This window comes from Candida metapsilosis (genome assembly GCF_017655625.1).
Source record: "Candida metapsilosis strain BP57 chromosome Unknown scaffold3, whole genome shotgun sequence".
In the NCBI taxonomy this organism is placed as follows: domain Eukaryota; kingdom Fungi; phylum Ascomycota; class Pichiomycetes; order Serinales; family Debaryomycetaceae; genus Lodderomyces; species Lodderomyces metapsilosis.
Genome location: NW_027138161.1, coordinates 1,197,097 through 1,221,040, shown reverse-complemented (window position 1 = coordinate 1,221,040; position 23,944 = coordinate 1,197,097). Strand labels below are relative to the sequence as shown.

The 23,944-nt window shown below is 39.6% G+C and overlaps 13 protein-coding genes across 13 annotated transcripts; 4 read left to right on the top strand and 9 right to left on the bottom strand. All coding sequences in view use genetic code 12, as the record gives it.

Moving 5' to 3' along the window:
• Window positions 1-1,031: 1,031 nt before the first annotated feature.
• On the bottom strand, window positions 1,032-2,776 carry I9W82_003322 (uncharacterized protein; the record flags this gene model as incomplete). The annotated part of the gene is made up of 2 exons (XM_067692275.1): window positions 1,032-1,978; window positions 2,056-2,776. 2 exons carry the CDS (start codon window positions 2,774-2,776, stop codon window positions 1,032-1,034), a joined length of 1,668 nt encoding a protein of 555 aa, XP_067548670.1.
• A 376-nt stretch (window positions 2,777-3,152) lies between these two features.
• Window positions 3,153-4,889, bottom strand: I9W82_003321 (uncharacterized protein; the record flags this gene model as incomplete). Its single annotated transcript, XM_067692274.1, has 1 exon — window positions 3,153-4,889. The coding sequence occupies one exon, from the start codon at window positions 4,887-4,889 to the stop codon at window positions 3,153-3,155; it is 1,737 nt and encodes a 578-aa protein (XP_067548669.1).
• Window positions 4,890-5,405: 516 nt separating this feature from the next.
• I9W82_003320 (uncharacterized protein) lies at window positions 5,406-7,133 on the bottom strand (the record flags this gene model as incomplete). The annotated part of the gene is made up of 1 exon (XM_067692273.1): window positions 5,406-7,133. One exon carries the CDS (start codon window positions 7,131-7,133, stop codon window positions 5,406-5,408), a length of 1,728 nt encoding a protein of 575 aa, XP_067548668.1.
• A 1,276-nt stretch (window positions 7,134-8,409) lies between these two features.
• HSM3 (Hsm3p) lies at window positions 8,410-9,801 on the top strand (the record flags this gene model as incomplete). Its single annotated transcript, XM_067692271.1, has 1 exon — window positions 8,410-9,801. One exon carries the CDS (start codon window positions 8,410-8,412, stop codon window positions 9,799-9,801), a length of 1,392 nt encoding a protein of 463 aa, XP_067548667.1.
• Window positions 9,802-9,813: 12 nt separating this feature from the next.
• On the bottom strand, window positions 9,814-10,701 carry I9W82_003318 (SNG1 family protein; the record flags this gene model as incomplete). Its single annotated transcript, XM_067692270.1, has 1 exon — window positions 9,814-10,701. The coding sequence occupies one exon, from the start codon at window positions 10,699-10,701 to the stop codon at window positions 9,814-9,816; it is 888 nt and encodes a 295-aa protein (XP_067548666.1).
• Window positions 10,702-10,797: 96 nt separating this feature from the next.
• Window positions 10,798-11,331, bottom strand: I9W82_003317 (uncharacterized protein; the record flags this gene model as incomplete). The annotated part of the gene is made up of 1 exon (XM_067692269.1): window positions 10,798-11,331. The coding sequence occupies one exon, from the start codon at window positions 11,329-11,331 to the stop codon at window positions 10,798-10,800; it is 534 nt and encodes a 177-aa protein (XP_067548665.1).
• Window positions 11,332-11,789: 458 nt separating this feature from the next.
• Window positions 11,790-13,604, top strand: SNG3 (Sng3p; the record flags this gene model as incomplete). Its single annotated transcript, XM_067692268.1, has 1 exon — window positions 11,790-13,604. The coding sequence occupies one exon, from the start codon at window positions 11,790-11,792 to the stop codon at window positions 13,602-13,604; it is 1,815 nt and encodes a 604-aa protein (XP_067548664.1).
• An 11-nt stretch (window positions 13,605-13,615) lies between these two features.
• Window positions 13,616-16,387, bottom strand: MED16 (Med16p; the record flags this gene model as incomplete). The annotated part of the gene is made up of 1 exon (XM_067692267.1): window positions 13,616-16,387. One exon carries the CDS (start codon window positions 16,385-16,387, stop codon window positions 13,616-13,618), a length of 2,772 nt encoding a protein of 923 aa, XP_067548663.1.
• Window positions 16,388-16,479: 92 nt separating this feature from the next.
• SHM1 (glycine hydroxymethyltransferase) lies at window positions 16,480-17,952 on the bottom strand (the record flags this gene model as incomplete). Its single annotated transcript, XM_067692266.1, has 1 exon — window positions 16,480-17,952. The coding sequence occupies one exon, from the start codon at window positions 17,950-17,952 to the stop codon at window positions 16,480-16,482; it is 1,473 nt and encodes a 490-aa protein (XP_067548662.1).
• A 135-nt stretch (window positions 17,953-18,087) lies between these two features.
• Window positions 18,088-18,942, bottom strand: PRR2 (Prr2p; the record flags this gene model as incomplete). The annotated part of the gene is made up of 1 exon (XM_067692265.1): window positions 18,088-18,942. The coding sequence occupies one exon, from the start codon at window positions 18,940-18,942 to the stop codon at window positions 18,088-18,090; it is 855 nt and encodes a 284-aa protein (XP_067548661.1).
• Window positions 18,943-19,613: 671 nt separating this feature from the next.
• I9W82_003312 (uncharacterized protein) lies at window positions 19,614-19,934 on the top strand (the record flags this gene model as incomplete). The annotated part of the gene is made up of 1 exon (XM_067692264.1): window positions 19,614-19,934. One exon carries the CDS (start codon window positions 19,614-19,616, stop codon window positions 19,932-19,934), a length of 321 nt encoding a protein of 106 aa, XP_067548660.1.
• Window positions 19,935-20,506: 572 nt separating this feature from the next.
• Window positions 20,507-21,430, bottom strand: I9W82_003311 (aldo-keto reductase superfamily protein; the record flags this gene model as incomplete). Its single annotated transcript, XM_067692263.1, has 1 exon — window positions 20,507-21,430. The coding sequence occupies one exon, from the start codon at window positions 21,428-21,430 to the stop codon at window positions 20,507-20,509; it is 924 nt and encodes a 307-aa protein (XP_067548659.1).
• Window positions 21,431-22,195: 765 nt separating this feature from the next.
• CPY1 (carboxypeptidase C) lies at window positions 22,196-23,818 on the top strand (the record flags this gene model as incomplete). The annotated part of the gene is made up of 1 exon (XM_067692262.1): window positions 22,196-23,818. The coding sequence occupies one exon, from the start codon at window positions 22,196-22,198 to the stop codon at window positions 23,816-23,818; it is 1,623 nt and encodes a 540-aa protein (XP_067548658.1).
• Between the last annotated feature and the right edge of the window lie 126 nt (window positions 23,819-23,944).

Below are 23,944 nucleotides of genomic sequence, written 5' to 3'. Positions count from 1 at the left end.
AACGTTTTGCAAACTATATTTTGAAATTGTGAGCTGGTATTTATATCATGGTCATTGGGTTGTGCTCATTTCTGTAGTATAGTTGATGTCACTCGCTAAAAGCTAAATGACATGTAAAAGCATGAACTAAAAATAAAAAATTATGCAAGTCAATCTCCCCGTCATAATCCATCGTATTTTCTCTTAAATGCAACATAAAATACGAATGGAGAAAAAGAAATTGCAAAAAAATATATATATATATATATGTTGCTCAAAGCACAAAGACATTAGAATGATTCATGTCTACTCCCCGGAGCGATTTACATGATGGGAAAATACACGTACACGGGGAGTACCTGCAGAGTTATTCTATTTTTTATGTAAAGCAAGGTTCCATTGATGCTAGGACAAACTAGCAAAAATTAAAGTTAACCCGCTTGACGTCAATGTTTATAAAGTGATATTTCTCAAGAAGGCACTAAAAAGTTAAAATTGGGACGGCTGATTGAAGCAAAGAGATTAAAGATACTGCTTTGTCAGCAAACTTCAAACTGGTCTATTTTTCCCCAGATAGTTGCAGAGAGAAATGAAACTTGATTGAACCAGCTCTTCTTTTGATGAAGATTATACATGTCTACCCTGAGATGAATTTTCAGATACATTGTAATACTGAGTTCCTCTTTAGAATACGGTTAAATTAAAGTACATTACGTTATTCACCACGTCAGCCAAGCACAAACTATAATTTTGTTTTGTGTAACTATCACCAGCAATACAATGAAAAGATCTAGAACACTGTCTCTAGTATCAGCTTAACGACTAAATGAAGCAGATGTTGGTACCTATAGCTATAAATCTATCACTTCATGGAGTGGGCAAGTACAATGTGAATGACGTCAACTACACTTCAAATTTGTTCTACATTACCCTGTACACATAACCTCAATTACCTTACATACATTTAAGAAAAAGCTAAAATTAACTTCAATACTAGCATCATACCATCTTGTTTCTGCTGGAACCTCGATTACATAGCACTCCCCATTACATCAGTCTTTTTGACGTTTTAACAAGTCGACACCAAGGAAATTCACAATGACCTCAGATGCAGCCACAACCTCTTCATCACAATACCTTCTACCGCTTAGTTGAAGGGCAATCGGTGCACCAATAAACTGAGAAGGATCATAACCCCTATTTTCCAACTCTTCCATGCCGCTTCTGTATTCATACTTCATGTCCTCCTCATTCCAAACATCAACTTTAGGGTCTTGAAACAATCCCGTTTGGAAAACCAAACTTGGAAAGTCAAGCAAGTTGTAAATCAAAGTGTAGGACTCGTTATATACTTCTTCTTCTTTTGGTGCAACATTGTTATAAGCGGGACCAAGGAAGAAATCAATACCGTTCTCTATAAGGAAATCGCTGTACTCTTGCCTCAAGTTGTCCCTAATTGCGTTCAATTTTCTGTTTTCGGAAACTGTATATTCTCTTGCCCCGTCACCCAAATTCAAGTACCATTTAGTTAATCTTGGAAGTGGCTCTCCGGAGGCTGAGAATGCTTCCCGTAATGCTCTATTACCATCACAGTTCGATAACTTTACGGCCACATCATACGCTAATCTGCCATTCTTTGGGACAAACTCCACTATCTCAACACCAGCCAGTTTCAACTTTTTAATGACTTCGTTCAATCCTCTGCGTATTGGTGGAGTCACTCTGCAAACACCATCATCTCGCATAACTGCAATTTTCAATTTGGACAAATCAGGTTTGGGAACATCGCGCCAAGGGATTGGCAAACTCCAAGGATCTAAAAGCCAAGGCTTACCGTCATTGATGTACAGTTTCATAAATAAATCAATATCTTTAATGGTTCTCGATAATGGTCCAAGTACTCCAACAACACTTTCTTGACCACCTCCCTCACCAACCAATCCTCTAGCAGATATTCTTCTTGAAGATGGTCTTAACCCATGACAGCCGGAGAAAGCTGCTGGTGATCGGATGGATCCACCAATGTCACACCGACTCCAAGAACGCTTCCTCCATAAGCAATATTTGCACCCTCACCAGAAGACGATCCACCACTTGACAAAAGTAGATTAAATGGACACTTGGTGAATCCAGTAATATTGCTTCCCGAATCTAGAGGCAATAACGCGTGCGGTTCATTGGTTCTAACGTAAAACACTGCTCCTAATTTGGATAAAATCGTTGCCGTGACAGCATCTTTATCTGGTATATTGTCTAATAACGAAACTATTCCCGAGTGGCCGATTCTACCCTTTAACGATATATGCTCTTTTAATGAAATTGGCAAACCATGCAAAGGTCCAATAAGCTTTCCATTCTGTATTTGATAATCGTCCAACTCCTTTGCCCGAGCAAGACCTTCATCAATGAAAAACTCAACGGCACAGTTAGTAAGCTGATGTGCCAAGACAGCACGCTTGGCAAATGCTTTGAAAACTTCAACTGATGTCCATTTACCAGAAGCAATATTTTCTACAATGGATGTACCAGCACAATCAGTGATTTCAAACTCATGAGGCGATAACAACTTTTCATCATACAAGTATTTCATTGAATTGAATTGATCTGCTTTCAACTTCTCAATCGGCCCTGGGAGGTCCACCTTGAGCTCTTGTGGCACAGAAGAATCTAACTTTTCTCTATAGGCTTTAATTTTGGGTACCCATTTCTTGAACTTTTCTGGATCTTCATATCCAGATAAATTGTCCTTTGTGAGTAAGGAATAGAATAACTTGTCAAGTTGTGGATCAATTGTCATTGTGGGATGTTCGTTTGTATGAATAGGTAGAAATTGTATCCATTTGCATTTCAGAAATCGTCCTTTTAATTATATATCACAAAGTTTGTGGCGTAGTTAATTGTTGGAGATAACTGATAAAGTTTCGGGAGTAGGGCGCCTATGACAAAGTTTCCTTTTTCGGCGCGGAATTTCATTCTTTTTGATTCCGATAAACGCGTTGTCAACAAGAGCATAGAGTGTGCGATCAACTAAGAAGAGTATAACTTGACGTAGATAGGTGTATTCCTAATCAACTCATATTCCTAACTAACATCAGATTTTTATTGCATAAAGTGATGTATTTTAACCATGCGAGGTCCAATATTATACTACCATCAAGTATTGAGCCATTTCACTAATGGAACAAATTGACTTTCAAAATATCATCGACAATGAGTTTCCCGGCAGCGACAACTTCTTCATCGCGATATCTTCTTCCACTCAACTGCAAAGCAATTGGTGCATGCTTGAACTTTTCTGGGTTGTAGTTCATATTCTCCAATTCCTCGATTTTGGATCTGTATTCATATCTCATATCCTCTTCAGTCCAGACGTCAACTTCTGGGTCTTGTTTTAATCCAGTCTGGAATGCTAACGTTGGAAGATCCAAAAGATTAAACAAGGTGGTGTATGACCAATTGTACGCTTCAGTTGGACGAGGGGCAACATTATTGTAAGCAGGTGACAAGATGAAGTCGACTTTGTTTTGCACCATGTAGTCATTGTATTCGTTTCTTAATGCATCCCTAGTGGCGTTCAATTTACGATGGTCTTGAATTGTATAGTTGACCTCCTCTCCATAGTTTAAGCCCCACTTGGTAAGCATTTGCAATGGCTCACCACTTTTTGCAAGTAACTCACGTTGTTTCTCATTACCATCTGAGGCAAACAACTGAACAGCCGTTTTAATAGCTAACTCAATATTTGGTGGATTAAATTCTATAATATTGACACCAGCCTCTTTTAACTTCTTAACCACAGTGTCAACACCACGCCTAATAGGAGGTGATGGTCTGACCAAACCGTTATCTCTGATTACGGCAATGGTTAAATCTTTAGCGACTGGCTTTGAAACTTCTCTCCAAGGCATGTACAAAGACCAATTATCATAATCCCAAGGATGTCCTTCGTTTATGGTGACCTTCATCATATGTTCAATGTCGCCAATAGACCTAGCCAATGGACCAAATACTGAAGGAACTGATTCTTGCCCCGCACCTGAAGACACACCACCCAATGTTGACAATCTTCTAGTTGTAGGTCTCAATCCATGGCACCCAGAGAATGCGGCTGGCGATCTAACGGACCCACCGATATCTGAACCAATACCTATAGCTGATCCACCAAAGGATACAACAGCCCCTTCTCCTGAAGAGGATCCTCCACTAGACAATGCAATATTGAATGGACACTTGGTCTTTTCTGAAAAATTGTTTCCAGAACACAAGTGCATGAGAGTTTGCGGTTGTGTGGTTCTGATGTAGAAGACTGCACCTAAATCAGAAAGAATTTGCGTGGTGACTGAATGTTTTGGTGCAATATTGTCAATTAAGCCAACATATCCAGCGTGTGTGATCTTTCCTTTGTATCCTGATTGCTCTTTTAACGAGATTGGTACCCCATGCAATGGTCCAATTAGCTTTCCATTCTTTTTTTGATACTCGTCCAACTTTTGTGCATGCTTCAACCCTTCGTCGACGAATAATTGGTGGGCACAGTTGGTAAATTGATGCGCAATTGTACCTCTGTGGGCAAATGCTTTGAATACCTGTACCGCGGTCCATTTTCCATCCCCGATATTCTTCACAATTTCAGTAGCAGTTGAGTCGGTAATTTCAAATTCTTCAGGTGTGAGTAGCTTGTGTTTGTAGAGGTACTCCACAGCATCGAGTTGCTCATCTACCAATTCCTCAATTGGTTTTGGAAAGTCAACCTTGTACTCCTCCAAAATACCATCTTCCAATGCTTTTTTATACTGCTCAATCTTGGGAATGTATTGTTTAAACTTTTCAGGATCTTCGTAGCCCTGGAATGTCTCTTTCGTTAAAAGTGATTCAAATAAAGCATCCTCAATTGGAATATGATCTGTCATGGTGCAAATGATATCAAAAGTAAGTTTTCTGGGTGGTGAATAATAATCAAACTCAACATTGAGCTAGTAGAATCTCTCTTATATATATAAATACAAACTCCACTTTGACATTCATTGTTTGTGCAGAGAGATAAGCGCATTTCAAAATTTTCCTATTCGAGAATAGTGGGGGCGGAAAGAGAAAAAACGCCACAGAAAATTTTCAATACGCGTATCTTATCTCTACCAACAGTACATAATATTTCGCCTACATGACTACACATTAACATGCAGAAGAGGACAGATCACGTCGAAGCCAATGCGGACGGCAAAGTGAGGCTCAGGTGTAAGTTCCCGTCGGTCTTTTTTGATCTTCTGCTTCTGTGTGGTGGTGGACTCGAGAGAGATTCCCCGCCTTTAGCGGTAAATGCGCTACCCTGAACACAGAACCAATATCTTGTGCCATCTACAAAGGTGGAATCAAGTCATTAGAAATGTTTATTTTCATACACAATTGAATCACATATAGCATATAGACTAATGTTTAAGTAAGTTAACTTTCAAAATATCATCAGCAATAACCTTACCAGCAGCAACAACTTCTTCATCATGGTATCTGCGTCCACTCAATTGCAATGCAATAGGAGCATGCTTAAACTCTTCTGGCTTGTACATTTCGTTCTCCAATTGTTCCAATTTAGATCTGTATTGATGTTTCATGTCTTCCTCTGTCCATACATCGAGCTCTGGATCTTGCTTCAATCCTGTTTGTAACACCAATGTTGGGAGATCTAAAATATTAAACAAAGCAGTGTATGACCAGTTGTAGACTTCACGTGGGTGTGGAGCAACATTGTTGTATGCTGGTGACAAAATGAAATCAACCTTGTTGTCAACCATGAACTTGTTGTACTCATTTCTCAATGCATCTCTGGTCATATGCAATTGACGAACTTCTGGGACAGTAAACATTCTTGAACCTTCACCGTAATTCAATGACCATTTAGTCAATTGAACTAATGGCTCTCCACTTTCACCCAACATTTTACGATTAGTTTCATTACCATCACAGTTGTACATCTTGTTGATTGTTTCATAAGCAAGTTTGGTGTTTGGAGGAGTGAATTCAATAATCTTGACACCAGCTTCTTTCAACTTGTCAACGACTGTGTTGATTCCACGTCTGATTGGTGGAGATGGTCTAACCAATCCATCATCTCTGATGACAGCAATGGTCAATTCTTTTGCATTTGGCTTTGGTACATCTCTCCATGGCATGCAGATCAAAGAAGCATCAGAATTCCAAGGTTTACCTTGGTTGAGGTATGTCTTCATCATTGTTTCAATATCCTCCACAGTTCTAGCCAATGGACCAAAAACAGCTTGAATAGTTTCTTGTCCACCCAATGAAGAGGTGCTACCCTCCATCGAAACTCTGTGGGTTGTTGGTCTAAGACCAAAGCAACCGGAAAATGCAGCTGGCGATCTAATAGATCCACCAATGTCGGAACCAATTCCAAAAACTGAACCTCCAAATGTAACAACGGCACCTTCACCAGATGAAGATCCACCACTGGACAATGAAATATTGTATGGACACTTGGTAACCTCCGAGTAGTTACTCTCTGAACACAAGTGCATAAGGGTTTGTGGTTGAGTAGTTCTAATATAAAACACAGCTCCCAAGTCGTACAAGATTTGAGGAGTAACACCAAACTCTTCTGTGAGATTATCAATTAATGAAACGTAACCGGAATGAGTCACTTTACCAGCATAGTTGAAATGTTCCTTCAATGACACTGGAACACCATGCAATGGTCCAACCAACTTTCCATTCTTTTTCTGATATTCATCCAATTCTTCAGCACGCTTAATACCTTCGTCAACAAAAATTTGAAGTGCACAATTGGTAAATTGATGAGCAATGGTTCCACGGTGAGCAAAAGCTTTAAGAACTTGGACAGCTGTCCATTTACCATCGCCAATATTCTTGACAATTTTTGAAGCAGTCGAGTCGGTGATTTCAAATTCCTCTGGTGTCAATAATTTTGCCTCATACATGTAATCAACTGCATCAAGTTGGTCTTTCACCAATTCATCAATTGGCTTTGGCATTGAAACTTTGTACTCATCCAAAACACTTTCCTCTAACTCCTTCTTGTACTTTTCCAACTTTGGAATATATTCTTTAAACTTTTCAGGATCCTCAAATCCTTCAAATGATTCGGTAACTAAAAATGATTCGTATGAGATAACTGGAGACATGATTGTAGTTGTCCTTGGTATAGCAACTCAGCATAATTGTTTAGGAAAGGCGAGCTATATTTATACAAAGGCGCTTATCTAAGGAGACTCGACGTAGCCGAAACTGATTAGCGAAAAAGCGTTATCAATTATTATCATTCACCCCCATTTGTGATACATAAATCCCAATCTTGTGGAGACATCACCGTACCCACATAATGTGCTGTACTTTGTGTTTGCGATATTATCACCAGTTAAAAACCCACTTTGTGGGGGCATTGAGGGAATTTTTTTATAGCTTATACCCATCATGAAAAGTGGGTTTTTTTTTAATTTGCCAAGTATATATTGCAAGAGAATAATTGTCGGTTAACGGTGCCATAATTATTAAAAAGTAGTTCAAGTGATTTTTCCCCCACACATGCACCCAGACACATTGACCCACCCACGAAGCCGGATGGAGCTTACGCTACTCCTTATAAAGTTTAATTTTTTTCAAGACAATTAGAGTTTACGGACTATTGACATAGCTTAATTTTTTTCTGGGCCTCGAAATGAGTGCAAATGGTTGCCAAATGCGGATGAACCGAATAGGGGTTCCTACACCCCACCATCAAACCATTTTTCAAATTGTAAGACATGCGTATGTGGGGAGACTGTGGACGAAGCGGGACGTAACACAATTCACCTTTTAGACATACCCAAAAATAAGCTCTTTCGTGCCCCTTAGACTTGTCCAAGTTAAAGCAACAGCTCAAAATGTGAAAAGGTGGTGTACTATATCACGAGATATTGTCTTTAAACTATATATCTAATTATGATTCATTGTTCGCTATAGCCACAGGTGAAGACTTCTGATTAATCACAATTTTTTCTACAAATTGGATGCAAAAAAGTAATCCCATTCAAGAATGACAGTTCTATCTAGCGAACACAAATTTTACCGACACAGTTGATATCAAACAAAGTATTCGTTCCATCTCGAGAGTGCTTTGTAAGGCATATTGTGTCAAAACTTTATAGACTCTGTGTTTTCACCCACTTCCTTTTTAGGAAATATTTTCCCCACTAGTACATTTCTCTTAAGGATTAATGAAAAGTAATAAGGAGCCCCAAATAGTAACTATGTAGATCCCTAGACATGTGGTATGCAACTAGGTGACATACAGTGTATTCACAACATAAATCCTATAAATGTGTGTGGGGAGGTGAAAGATGATGATTATGTAATTGAGATTTTGGGAAATTCCGCGCCACTTGATTAGTTTGAGGTTAGGGACTTTGAGACGGTATCACGATGTTTGACAACCACACAAACGAGGCCATCGCTGAAATATCATCCAGTTACGAATCAAAGACTCCAATTGATGATAAATTGATCGACAAATACGTCCTCACCTTGGATAGAGCAACTATACAACAGCCAACATATTTTCAAACCATTATCCCACTTATCAACCAAGTATTGCTAGATAAGGAATATGGTACAATTGATCCCACTGGTATCCTTATCAAGCTTCTTGAAAAGGTCCTTTCCTATATCAATTTTGAAGAGGTTCTTGAGCTCTACCCACCACAGTTCATCATACAAAATCTATTCACATCTTCAACAATCAGCATCCTATGTCTAAAAATCTTACGAATGAATATTCATCAACCACAGACACAAGAGTTTCTATCATCTAACAACGTGATGCCACAATTGATTCAACTCTTCTTTGAGGAAAGTACCCCAATTTCGGTATTAAACCTGATTGAATCGCTAGTGTCTGTTTTGAATTCTGGGGAAGTGCACTTACTAGGTGGGACAGAATTACTCTACTCTGTCAGGAAGCTGAATAATCCCATCCTTTTAGCTCGCTTATTGGACCTTCTTCTAGTTTTAGTTGATAAGCTGAATTTGGATACTAAATTGTACAACTTTGAATTAGAAGAGATTGTCACGTTTAGTGACGACCCATTGTTTTTGATTCTTTTGATTCAATTCTATGTGAATCTGATTGGAATGAATCTCAATATTGAAGGCTCCATTGCAAATGTGTTGACATTGTACAACAGAGGCTCCTTCGACGATATTGTCAAGTCAGAGGTTGCTGATCTCATAGCGAAAATGAGCTACAACAACTATGAGACTCTCTTGTCCTCATTCGAGGTATTCAAGAGCTACAACTTTATTAAAATTTATGAAAAGGATGAGGTGGAGATAAGAATTCTTTCAAAGTCGAATCCCGATGTTGTTCACAAGATAAATCCAAGCATTTATGACGACGTGTTGAAAAACTTGCCCTTGTTTGATCACGCATATTTTCCAATTTTAATCAACGTCATTGCGTCTCCTCTGCTTTGGAACTCCTTACAACCCAAGCTCACCAATGAGAAACTAGAATCTTTATCCAAAGACAGGTTGTTTCAGCTACTCTTGGGTATGTCTAAGTACAACCACACAAAGGAATACCTTTTCAACAACTTGCCCACTGTGGTTTCAGATGAAATAATTGAGTCAGATATCAGGAACCACGACATCTGGAGGTTGAAGCTCGAGGTTCTTGAAAACTTGAAGCACAGCGAGGGCGTTTCGGGTTATCAGTATTGGCAGCCCAAGATCGAAGAGGCTTACAATTTAATGAAATTTGGACAGAGCTACAAACATGTACAACCTAAAGTGGAAGTAGTTGATGATACAGTGTAAATGAATAGAAGATTACTTTACTTGCCTTTCCTTCAATGCCTTCTTCTTTCTTGCTCTTTTAACTGCCCAGTCGGATACAAAAAGTAACAAGACATTACCCACAACTATCCAGATGACCAACACTCCCAAGTTTCTTCCCAAATGACCCTTCCAAGTGTCGAAAAACACAATCTTTAATGCCTCGTAAATGTTGTACATTGGCATGGCATAACCAAATTTGTAAAACCCTGGCATTAAAACAAAAGGTGCAAATGTGGCAGATATATTGGAAACAATGTTAAAAATCATCCATGGTGCCATCAATATTTGTTGTTCAAAAGCCATAATTATCAGCACCACTATTTCATTGATTACACCAACAGCACTCATGTAGAGAAACATAAACATCCAGAGTACAACGAACCCCGCATGTCCAAATGCAGCTTCGGTGGGGATTCTCAATGCAATTGTCATTAGTCCATAAACCAAAGCTAGTAGTAGTGCATTCAACTGAGATACAAGGACTCGATAGAATAGATATGAGCGGTATTTTAATCTCTCCCTCATGATTCGATATATCTCCAATGAAAAATTGAACTGGTTAAATGAAAACAAAAGGGCGTATATGAGACCTAACTCTGAAGGTCCTAGAATAGCAGAATTAGACGAAGATCTGTTATCAACAAAATTGAGAATAGGAAAAGTGGTGAAAATCGGTATCGACGTGTTTTGAAGTAGATTTTGTTGCTGTGTTGGAGATAAGGAATGTATAATCTCGGGATACGCCACATTACTAAGTCGTCTATTCCAATTAAATGCAATCGCGTTCAAGTTTCTAATGAGATATTGGTTCAATGCAGAGTAATGACGTCCACTCTCATATACAGCAGTAACCGTTTGGTTGATTTGTCCCAGAGTCATATAAGTTGAATTACCCGAGGAAAAACTATCATAAATGAGTTGTGTAGCATTTGGCTTGATATAAAAGACTGTCCAATACTTTTGGTGATGAATTTGTCACACAACCTCTTCATAAAGGGTATTGTTACGAGAGTCTGCCAATTCGCGAAACTCTGTTATATTGGCAATTTTAAAATTGCCGAGCAGTCTCATTTCAGGCTCCTGTAGTAGGTTGATAAATGCATTGGATATATATGGCTGTACTTGAGATCCATTGCTCGTGAAAGGTGTATCGTCATTAACCACCAACATGTCGACATTTTGAAACCTATCCTGTCTCCTGTATAGTGTACCCCAGTAAAGACTGAGAAAGCCGACGTAGATACAAAATACCTGAACGTAAGCCCAAATGAATTTTGGTGTGGCCCTGATATACTCATTCATCCGCTCCTGAAATGTGAGCTTGATTGAAGTTACCAGTTGTCGTGGCTTGGTGGATTCCCTGCGGACTGATTGCTCTTTTGCTAATGCTTCCCCCGTGAAGCCACCAGAGGGCGGTGAGGTCTCATTTGCGTCTTCTGCGACATCCTGTGGTGGTTCTTGACCCTGCTTCTCCAATGGATCAACAGACTCTGAATTTGATGTCGACATCTCGGGAAAGAAGGAGTTATTCTAGGCAGTTGCTTGGGAAAATTCAACTAGTTAGATGCTCAACGACAAGATGCTGTTATGTTGCTTTGCTTTGGCTCTTCTCCGGAAGATTGGAATTTTTTTCGAAAGTGTAAACATTCAATTTTGTGTAACATCAATGAAATTCCCCTTGAGCTATCGCCGTGCCGGGGGATGCTCTAAATCTCAAACAAACAGCGTAGACTCTAGATTGAGCTATGTATGATTGCCTCCCTGTAAACTCAACTCCTAAGCTCCCGGACAGTCTATCATAGATAGTATAGGCCCGAGTATGAAGAATCATTATTGGTGCATTTTTAGATTTAGTATCTGCCGGTAGCCGCCTGAAATGGCTTTTGTACCACAGCTCATCAAAACAAACAAACTTGCAAAACATACAACGACTCCATTCAACCTATGAACCACCCTTTACAACAACAATGTCATCTACATCTTCATTGAACTCACGAGAGTCTGAAATTAGCTCAGTTGGTGAGCCCGAGGCATATGGTGGGCCTGTGGCTAATCGAACAACTGCAGATATACCAATAACAAGACGATTATCTCGTGCCGCTTCCAATGCATTTTCCTTCAACACCGGAGACAATGATGCAGATGAACAAGAGCATAAATCGTTAATACAGGACGTTGCAAACGACTATTTTAACGCTAGTGATGCGAATTACGTGTTAGGAGCAGAGCAACCTGCCGAGGCCGTCGAAGGAGCACCTAAATCGGAGGAGCTAGGATCGGTTCACCTGTACGAGCCACAATTATCCACAGGGCAACCTGTGCCAACTGAAGCTCCCCCACAAAAGCCAATAAAATACAAATTATGGGATAAAGAATTCAGAGCTGAAAGAATCCAACTTGGATTTAAGCTTCTATCAAACTATGCCTTCTTACTCGTTGGGTTTGCTGGAGCCTTGTTGTTTTACTGGGCATCTTACTACCAACGAAGTACGCGATTCAAACATTTGAAAATGGCTATTGTCATTGCTGACCGCCAAGTGGGACAATTGCCAAACATTGTGGGAAAGACAATTGAATCTTATTTCACAAATGTGCCTGCATTACAGCAATTGGGCAGATTTGAAGTATGGGATTATGATAAAGTCTCGGCACTAGCATCAGAGCATGGACACAACATTACCCAAGAAGTGTATCAGCAAGTACACCATGAAAAAGTTTGGGCTGCATTTTATGTTTATGAGAATGCAACCCTAATGTGGAACCAGGCGTTGTCGTCAGTATCGACAGACTTTGATCCCACTAATTCTCTAATGGAGGTCGTTTATGAAACAGGGAGAGATTTAAATGCTGTGCTGAACTATATTGTAACCATTGTTCAACAAATTTTAAAAGCATACCCCAATTTTGCATCACAGAGTAAGATTGTTGCCAATATGCTCCAAACCGTCAACCAGACACAGGCATTGAACGTGATGTCGCAAGCGCCACGCCTAGTTTCAACAATTCCTACATTTAAGGTCAACGATTTGCATCCAGTTACTGATCTTGTTTTCCAAGCCCCATTCCAAATTGGTTTAATCTATCTTGTTATATTTGGATTCTTCCAGTTTATATTTACGCTTAAGATTCACATGTATTTGGCATCAAAGATCAAAGGTTGGAGCTATATACTCTTCCGTATCCTATCTTCACAAGTGGCATACATGTTTATCTCCTTGGGAATGGTTGTTCTCAACACTGCATTTCAATTACCTTTCAACACTACATTTGGCCACTCGGGATTCTTGGTTATTTGGATGTTTAGTTACCTCTTGATGGCATCATTAGGTAGTATTATTGAGGTTTTGGTGATTATAATGTTTGCATTGAAGCCCCAGTTGATTGGATTTGTTTTGTTATTCACAGCGGTCATCAATTTAGCTCCTATTATTAGCCCACCAGTGTTGACTCCTCCCTTTTACTACTATGGATATGCCGTTCCATCCAGAAACGCATACGAGTTGTTGCATGTTGCTTATTTTAATGCTTATAAAGGACACATGGGAAGGAACATTGGTGTGTTGTTGGCATGGATTTTGGGAAGCAACGCTGTGATGCCGTTCATGTTGAAATTCTTAGCAAAGAAGAAGAAAGAGGCAGATGCAAAGAAGGCGGAGGATGCGAAGAAGGCGGAGGATGCGAAGAGGGAGGCGGAAGCAAACAAGGAGATTGTCCCAAACAAAGAGCTCGCCCCAAACAAAGAGAGCGATGAAAAGGCTACGAAAGTAGACCTAACTGAATAGTTGGCTTTTATTTACACATTGACCCAAGTGTTTCCACAAATACAGGTTCTCTGGAAAACCATGGTCCATAGTCCCACAGTTGTAGTCGACTCAAAAACAAATGGGTCCGTTACCAAAGACACAGACCTACATCTTGTACACCTTCTAACATTCCCATTGTAGATGTAAATTTTCCTCAATGCATCAATTTTCTGACCAATTTCCAACCTAGGCACCACTTCCTTATTCGAGGACTGTTCATAGACAATCACCGAATCTTCAACCGAACGATTGTGCCTATTGAACCCGATATTTAGCCACTCTGTATTGTAAAAGTATAATTCAGACAACTTGATTTCACGTGAAATGTTATGAGCATATCTATCCACTAATATCCGAGCGATATCTTTCACATCATCGGTAATATCTCCATGACAAACTAACTTTTGCTCAATCTTTAACGAGTAGCCCTTTTCCTTGGTTGCTATTCTTGTGGCAAATTCCTTTGCAATCAATGAATCACATTCACGAAGATACTGTTCAAACAAACTCAAGGTCAAGGGAGCACCAGAGCAGATAGTAAAGTATCTATTTAAAGCCTCCTTCATTGGGGTGAATAGTTTGTTATTCTCAGCCAAGTCCTTGTGTAGCTTCTTTAAAATTTCGTGAGTTTTACCCATCGACGAAATAGCATACATAAGAAACAATCTGGGCACTTTGCTCAAAATGACAGGCAACACAACAGAATTGTTGAGGGTAAGTTTGCTATTTTCTGAATCGTTTCTAAAGTATGAAAGTTGTAGTAGCTCCTGGTTAAAATAAGCCATCAAATCAATAAGCCATTTGATATTCCCAATTAACGACACAATACATTCGCCCCTGGTCGTTGAATCCTGTAATGTGTCCTCGCTTGGCTTCTTTTTAGAAATTTGTCGGTACACACTGGAAAGAGAAAACATGATTCCAAAATTTGTGCTTCTCAAATTCAATACAATCCATGCAATGTCCGCCATCACTGAATTACCCTGTGCTTCTCCTAAAATGAGTTGCAAAGAGAGGAGTTTTTGCAATGGTGGATTGGACAATAGCTTGTCCACCGATTCCTTACTGAAAGCGTCCAACTGAAAGTTTATTGACTTGTGAGCCTCGCTAATAACTGACTCAACAAACTTTTTAATCATCAATGCAATGCTCTCACGCTTTTCGGGCATTTGCTGCAACAACAACCCACGAAGTCTTTCCACTTCCGACTGAATCAATATGACCAAATCATCAGTGAATGTATTTGTATAGCAAGCGTATGCGTGTCTATAAGCCAACGCAACAGATGTGGCAAACAAATCCCTCGGTTGGAACCCAGTATTACGAGCCTTCTCCACCAGCTTAAATGTCAAAAACTCAGTTTCATTGTACTCTTCTGTGAATACAATGGCTGCCATATTTGGCGATACAGCCAAAATCATTGGATTCTCATGTTGGACTTCGGGAAACTCAAATCCGACATCAAACACGTTCGATATTGTTGGTGGGGGAAACTGCTCATTTGGTGTATTGATAACTTTCCAAGTCCTTGTATCGAGAACATCAATATGCCCGTCTTTGTATAAAATCAAACAGTGCAAGTCTGAGGGGCCGCTCACTATTGATTGCACCGAACCATTTCTTGATATTTTATCTTTCAATTCAATTGTTGGAGATGATGCTGTAGTTTCAGTGTTGTGTCCTAATTCTGTAAATGCTTCGGGTATAGTCTGTGCTGCATCAACAACCTCATACCTATAGACGTCAGCACATCCATAGCTGATTAAAATGCTCAACTTGGACTCTTTTTCCGGTGTGGCTGACACTATATCGATTGATGATAATGGGCTGAGGACATTGTCCCTGTACTCAGGCAAAGGTTTCATTTCATGTATCTTTTCAAGACTCAACCTTGGTGGGTGTTGACTTTCCTTTGGTGTGTGGAAATGCGGATCAGTTTTCTGTCTCTTTGCCGACTCTATAAGAAATCCCCAGTCAATAGTCACTACGTAGGTGGAAATGTCGTCAGATAATCGGTCAAAGGCAGTGATAACAATCTGCTTCTCATTTGTGAATCCAATTGAAGCATTGCTAATCATCAATGGTGTATCATTCAAATTGATGGACACCTTGTGATATTCCACCTTGTGCTCCCCTTGATAATACAACATAAACGTTCCATTCCTTCGTAGCGCAACACACGCTTGCTTGGTGGGAATAGGGTGCAGCACTCCATGTGATGCAAATTGATTCACGCCATAGGTATACACATACGAATTCTCCAAATTCACCAAGCTCGCTGGCTTATTCAAGATTTGCGGCTTTTCTATATTGAGCCATTTGAAAGCAATAATCGATGCGCCGGGGTTAATAGCTGACTTTATATCTTGGTTGATAACATCTCGGTAGATCATCTCCATATGGTTGTACGAAGTCAATTCGTAACTGGGCAGTGAATCCTTTGAATCCACCATCCCAACCCCAGCTAGTAATATGTAGAAATTACCGTAAACATCGGAGACCGCCAAATCTGTGCTAAGTGTACTCCAACACACTAGTGATATTTCAGGCAAAAAGTTGTTCTCTAGCTTGACTTCAATCGATTGTGGTGGTGCTAATCTCCATGAATGTCCGTCAATGTTTTCAAGGTATGTCAATAGTAAATTATTCTTGGATCGTTTGTACGGCGAGGTATACACAATGAGTCCATTTTTAGACCACGAGATTAAGGAGGATGTTCTTTGAATGTCCTCTAGATGGACATTGGCTATCGTGTCTGCCATTTGGTGGTGTAGGAGAGCAAGTGGGAAGAAATCTTGGTTCGCGCTTACATTTTTAATTTTCATTCAAAATTATTTTTTACTCAGTTTTACAACTACAAATCACCTGGAACTGGGTATTGACTAGCCCATTGAGCAACTTCTTCACCCAACTTCTTAACCTCCTCACTTTCATCTGCTAAAGACTTAAAGCTTGCTAATAATTCTTTTGGAACTTTTCCTTGTTCTTTACTCTTCAAATCAACTGCGATAGCAACCGCTTGGTCAATGAAATTGGCAACTTTTGAAAACTCGTCGAATCCGAACCCTCTAGTGGTCATTGCAGGTGTACCGACTCTCAATCCTGAAGGGAAAAGAGCACTCTTGTCACCAGGAATAGTGTTTTTATTTGCTGCAATGTTGGCTCTCTCCAAAACGGCTTCAAGTCTAGCACCATCGATATTCTTTGAGTTCAAGTTGAGCAAAATCAAATGGGTATCAGTTCCACCAGAAACCAACTTGAATCCCTTGGATTCCAATGCATCAGCAAAATGTTTTGCGTTATCAACGACTTCTTGCTGGTATTGCTTATACTCTGGTTCAGTACATTGTTTCAATGCAACAGCCAATGCAGATATGGTATGGTTGTGTGGACCACCTTGGTGTCCTGGAAACACGGAAAAGTTAATCTTTCTTTCCAAGTCATATGGAATCTCTTTTCCCTTTTTCGTCACCTTTCTAATACCCTTTCTAAAAAAGATCATTGATCCTCTTGGTCCTCTTAAGGATTTGTGAGTAGTGGTGGTGACGATATCTGAGTATGGGAATGGTGAGTCTGTAACACCAGCAGCAACGAGACCTGAAATGTGGGCCATGTCGGAAAGCAAATAAGCACCAACTTTGTCAGCAATCTGTTTCATTCTCTTGTAGTCAATAACTCTCGAGTAAGCAGAGGCACCGGCAACAATGACTTTTGGTCTAAAAAGTTCAGCGTTCTTCTCCAATGTATCGTAATCTATTACTCCAGTTTCTTCATTCAACCTATAAGGCATGGTTTGGAAATATTTCGATACAAAGGATATCTTTGTAGTATTGGTTTGGTACCCGTGAGACAAATGTCCCCCATGGGGCAAGTCCAATCCCATAATTCTATCACCAACTTCCAAAATTGCTGAATAGGCGTACAAATTGGCTGGTGCTCCAGACAATGGTTGTACGTTAACTCCCCATTCTTCAGGGTTCAAGTTGAAAGCCTCCAATGCTCTCTTTTGACATAATGATTCAGCTTTATCAATGATTTCGTTACCTCCGTAGTATCTCTCTCCTGGGTAACCTTCTGAGTATTTGTTTTGCATTTCTGATCCCAACAAGTCCATTACAGCTTTAGAAGTGAAATTTTCAGATGGAATTAAGGTGATTGAATTCTTTTGTCTAACTTTCTCTTGGTTCAAGATGTCAGCCATTTCAGGATCAACCTCTTGCACTGGTTTTGACAATAAGGCTTGGGCCTTTGTTGAGACAGCATAGCTTCTCTTTGCAATAGATTGAATAGCAAATCTCTGGGTTTTCAATGCACGAATGGAAATCATTGGGTGTACACTAGATGACTAACAAGTTTGAAAAAAAAATCAAAAAAATCAAAATCAAAATGGTTTTAACCCCCGGAGTTGTGCACGTGACCAGTTTCGGAGTCACTCGGAGTCAAAAAGAAAACTCCACCTTTCTCAAGGAGTCACTTTATGCGTTAACCCACAATCGCTGGAGTCTGAACAAAACAGGATAGTCTTGAACCAGGTATCTTCCCATAATTGGGAAATTGTGACTCGTTTCTCCACACTTTTCTCAAGTATTTGACTCGTTATGTTCGACTCCACATGGAACTGTAGTAGATTTGATGAACTCGAGTAAGCCTCATAGTCCGGATCATTCCGATGAGCTTGTTTCCAAGGAAACCTTCTGTGCTTTAAGTAGTGCAATATTATCCCTAACGACCAAATATCCAGGGCTTTCCCATCATACTTTATGCTTGAAAAAGTTTCAGGTGCAGCGTATTTTTCCGATCCGACTAGACCAATCGATGGAGTATCCGTCGAGTCAGCAGTAGCAAAATCAATAATCTTCAAAAGCTTACACTTTTCGTCAAAGACTATATTCTCCAACTTCAAATCACGGTGACATATGCCATGGCTATGGAGGTATAGAATTCCCAGGCAAAGCTGTTTCCAGTAGCAAAGGATTTCTGATGTGCCCAATTTCACTGAGTCGAGAAGTTTGAGTAAATGGGGCGTGCCTGCCATCATGTACATTTTCACGGTTGAACCTAGAGTCAGAACTTCATATTTGTAAACTGGTATGATGTTACAATGGTGTAAGCTTTGTAGGATGTGGTATTCATGTAATATTCTCTCTCGATATTCCTTCTTGGTTTCATGCTTTTCTCTTGTGTGGTATACCTTGACCGCGTATCTAATGCCTCCTTTCCCTAGATAGAGTTCGACTCGTCCTGAAATTCCCTTTCCCAAGACACTTACTCTCTTGTCTAACTTGGATACCTTTGGTACTGGGATGGACGTTGTCATTTGATGATTTCTGTGGTGTAAACTTTTTTTTGGATACATTAACTATGGTAAAAGATACAAACTCAATCTTCAGCAGATGATAAAATCGAATAAACTTCAAAGCCAAGAGGGTACATCTAGAATATCTACAACAGAATCTCGCTCTTTTGTCTCAGGTACGTTAATGAACTAGCTGGTGGTTCGGTTTTGAATAGGTATTGTCATGAACAGTTTGATTGAATATTAGGAGAAGGTTGAGTAGGATGAAAAAAAAGCGAGTTGTTTAGGACATTGACGCTTGAGTATAAATCAGAACGTATTTCAATAGGAAGAGCATGGGGCTTTTTCTACGAAAGGTATTTTCTGGATCACAATAGAACACCAACCAGCACGATCTCAAACCCAATGTATGCTATGACTAGCTAAACCAATATCAGTTGTTGTTTGGTCTGCAAAGTCTTTAGGTGCGATAAATACAACTAGACACAGACAGCTGTGTAAGCTAACAGGAAAGAATAGAGAGAGTTTGTTTCACAAAACCTTGATATCAGTCGGCATAACTAAAAATTCAAGTACAGATTTCCCTTCCCATGTCAGCTTTGAGGACAACGTGGTCCTTAATCTGGATGTTATATAAGTCTACTACTCTCTAGTGAGTGTAAATTTCTCATAACTACAATCATTACCACTCTATGAAGCTTTTCATTATTTTTTTGTCACTTGTATCCATTGTCCTTGCTTATACTGATCGAGGACCTTATCACTTCAACACTGAAGAAGAGGAGGATGATTTTGACCTGTTGGTGCTTTATCTATGCAGAAGATCATGGTCCGCACCCCTAGTATGCCACGATCCTATTTTGAACAAGGACTTTGACTTTACTCCATGGAGATCGCGTTTTGGTCTGTTGTATGATAATGGTGTCGAATTTTTAGAGGCTGCAGGGCACAGTCAAGCTGAGATTGATGAAGCGATTAAAAAAGCAAAAGCTAATCGAATACAACCAAGGTAAGTGAGTATTTCATTGGGAGAAAAGTAACGCACTGGTATTAAAGTACCGATAGATAGAATTTGAATTTATAGGATAATAAATACTTACATTTCAATGGCGGCTCGTATGAGTTTTGAAGAACCTCAATCAACAGGCACTTAGAGTTCTTAATCCCTAACTCTCTGCTTTCTATTGAGCTCGCAATTAGGTACGCTATCAGAAAGGAGCAGAGAACGACTTTGAGTCACAAAAGCTTGATATCAGTAGGCATAACTAAAAAGTCAAGTACAGTTTTCCCTTCCCATGCCAGCTTAAAAGGCAGCGTGGCCAGTTAATTCTCAAAACTAATTACTATGTAAGGCTACTACTTTTGGCTGAGTGGACATTATTCTCAAAATCCGTAACCTGGTATGGTTTATTACAAACTTAACCTAAACTTCCAACAGAGATAAGCACTTCGTGTATATATTCTAGAGCTTTACGCAGCCATCTAAATGCCACACGTCAAAAATATCCCACCTTCCTAAGAAAGGTTAAAGTCAATCATAACAACTCGACAATTGCGAAGGTATTTCCTATCAAATCTATCAACTCTACAAATCTTTAAACTGCTCGTGAAAGAATGCTCTATAGGGATTTTCTTGCCCAATCTTGCTAATCTTATCCACTTCCTCCTTGGTTAACTCAAAGTCAAACAACTCTAAAGACTCTTTCAATCTACTCTCTTTGGAGGACGTTGTAACTGGCAAGATCCCTCTTTGCAAAGTGTATCTCAACAATATTTGAGCCTCTGTTTTCTTATACTTCTCAGCCAATGCCTCCAAGGTACCAGCAAGAGCATTAGATTCAACTCGGGCCAATGGTGCCAATGGTGAAAAAGCTTCAACTAAGATATTGTGGTCTTGACAGAACTTGACAATACTCTTTGATTGATTTTGCAAAAAGGGATGGAACTCAATTTGATTGGCAACCGGGTAAAATTCAGGACTTGGAGATGCTGCAAAAAGTCTTTCCAAGTGAGGAATTGCAGAATTTGAAACTCCAATTTCTCTAACTTTACCCTCCTTTTTTGCCTCAACTAAAGCTTCCCACACTTGTTCCAAAGTGAAACCATGAGTTTGGTCTGTGGTGAAAAAGGGAGAGTGTATTAAAAACAAGTCGATGTAGTCTGTACCAAGCTCAGCTAAAGCCTTGTTAATTGACTCTTTAGGTGACTTGCTAAAAGCCTTGATGGTCCCCCAGCCTGGGCTGTACTTAGTAGTAATCCAGATGTCCTCTCTCTTGACATCTGTTCTTCTAAGAGCTTCACCAACTTCCTTTTGCGTGTTATAAGCTTCAGCAGTGTCAATGTGTCTGAATCCCAACTTCAATGCCAAAAGGATGTTCTCCACTAATTCTGAACTAATTTCATTAACTGTCTGTTGTTGCTTCCATTTGGTGCCTGTTCCGAGTCCAATTGAGACCTCTTTACCAGATTTTGTACGGAATACCCTTGGGAGTGGATTTGCTTGAGTCATTGTCGATTAGTCAAGGAACTGTGGAATTGAAAGTTTGTTGTTGGACTTGGTAAATCTAAAGAAAGTGAGTCAATTTAGTCAATCCACAGTTTTTTTCAATTTCCTGCATGCAATGAACGGAATTATGTAAGCACGAGAGTTTGGTGAATGAAGATCAAAGAGTCAAGGGCCATATGGTACTACTGGTTACATTTAGTTACCCTGAGCACACATCTGGCCCCGGGCTGAACGAGCTACGACAGCAGTGGAGGTTGAAGCTACAACCTAGCCAACTTTTCTGGAAAATACGTCCTCTAGGCACAACATCTTCAGAGACACTCTTGGCACCGTAGAGATTGAGTCAATCCCCTCCATGGCGTACCTGTGGATACACAACTTCCGCTGTTGTGAGATTGTCGCATAATTCCCAATTGAGACACAATTTATCCCAATCGGATGTAATCATTTCCCAATTTGGACGATTACACAAAGCACACTCAAACGGCACCAAAAACTGTAATGGTTACAATGTCGTTAATTGTACATAAATGTCGTAGAAATGTATCTCATTTTCGGCAATCGGAGCAAGCCTAAGAAATTATTTTGTATGATACAAAATGTCGTCCGCCTGTTCCCTTATCATTGCCACCGACTGTCGGGGGAAGAAGAAAAATGTCTCAGTCTCCTCCCCCAGACGAATACAAAAATAAAAACAACGTCTTTGCCTATCACCCTTTCTTCTTTCTTCTTCTTCTTCTTCTTCCTTTCTCAGATTAACTCCCAATTATGAAGTTTTCAACCACTACAGTTGTATCCACTTTGGCATTACTATCAGTTAATGCAGTGGATGCTTTAACAATTCAAAACCCTTTCAATGGACAGCAGCAACCATTGAATTTGGACAAGTATGCCTCGCAATTTTCCAACTTATTGTTTGACGAACAGAAGCAAACTGAATTCTTTTCCAAGGTTTCCACCCTCTTCAACGAACCTTTGGAATCATTGACTCATGAAACTAAGAAGATATGGTCAGATATGATTTTGAATTCAAAGCAATTTGGTGACTTGAGATTTACTATTCCAGGAAAAGCTGGAAAGATTATCAAACAACAATTTGATTTCCACGTCAAGGATCAAGAGTTGCCAAACCATCAATTGAGAGTTAAGTCAACACCAGAGGATTTAGGCGTTGACTCTGTCAAACAGTACTCGGGATACTTGGATGTTGACGATGAAGATAAACACTTTTTCTTTTGGGCTTTTGAAAGTAGAAATGACCCAAAGAATGACCCAGTTATCTTGTGGTTAAATGGTGGTCCAGGTTGCTCTTCAACTACAGGTTTGTTTTTCGAGTTGGGTCCTTCAAGCATCAACAAAGATATTCAACCAGTTTACAACCCATATGCTTGGAACAACAACGCAACTGTCATCTTCTTAGATCAACCAGTTAACGTAGGTTATTCATATTCATCATCTTCTGTTTCCAACACTGTTGCTGCTGGAAAGGATGTTTATGCATTCTTGGAATTATTCTTTAAGCAATTTCCACAATATGCTAAATTGGATTTCCACATTGCTGGTGAATCATATGCTGGTCACTACATTCCTGTATTTGCTAGTGAGATTTTGAGCCATTCAAAGCGTTCATTCAATTTGACTTCAGTTTTAATTGGAAATGGTTTAACTGATCCATTGACCCAATACGAATACTACGAACCAATGGCTTGTGGAAAAGGTGGTGAACCAAGTGTATTGGAACCGGAAGAATGTCAATCAATGGCTGATGCCGTCCCAAGATGTCAATCATTGATTAAGCAATGTTATGAATCGGATTCTGTTTGGAGTTGTGTTCCTGCAACTGTTTACTGTAACAATGCAGAAATGGGACCTTATCAAAAAACTGGTAGAAATGTTTACGATATCAGAACTATGTGTGAAGGGTCAAGCTTGTGCTACGAGGGTTTGGAATACGTCGACACTTACATGAACAAGCCAGAAGTGATGAAAGCTTTAGGAGCAGAAGTTTCCAGCTATGAATCATGCAACTTTGATGTCAACAGAAACTTTATGTTTGCTGGCGATTGGATGAAACCTTACTTTAAGAATGTTATTGACATTTTGCAAAAAGACTTGCCAGTATTGATCTATGCTGGTGACAAGGATTTCATTTGTAACTGGTTAGGTAACCAAGCTTGGACCGACAAGTTGGAATGGAGTGGTTCAAAGGGTTTCTCCAAAGCTCCAGTTAGAAAGTGGGAAGTTGACGGAAAACATGCCGGTGATGTCAAGAATTACGAACACTTTACTTTCTTGAGAGTTTTCGATGGTGGCCACATGGTTCCATATGACCAACCAGAGAATGCTCTTGATATGGTAAACAGATGGGTTTCTGGAGATTATAAATTTTAAATAGCTTTAGAGACTATAGAATAATTGCCTTTGAATAAAATATAAAGTTCGTCAAACTGTATCTTTTTCCTTTGCGAAACAAAAGTTTTACGTCAAATTTGGTGCAAATTTTTTGTATCATAATTA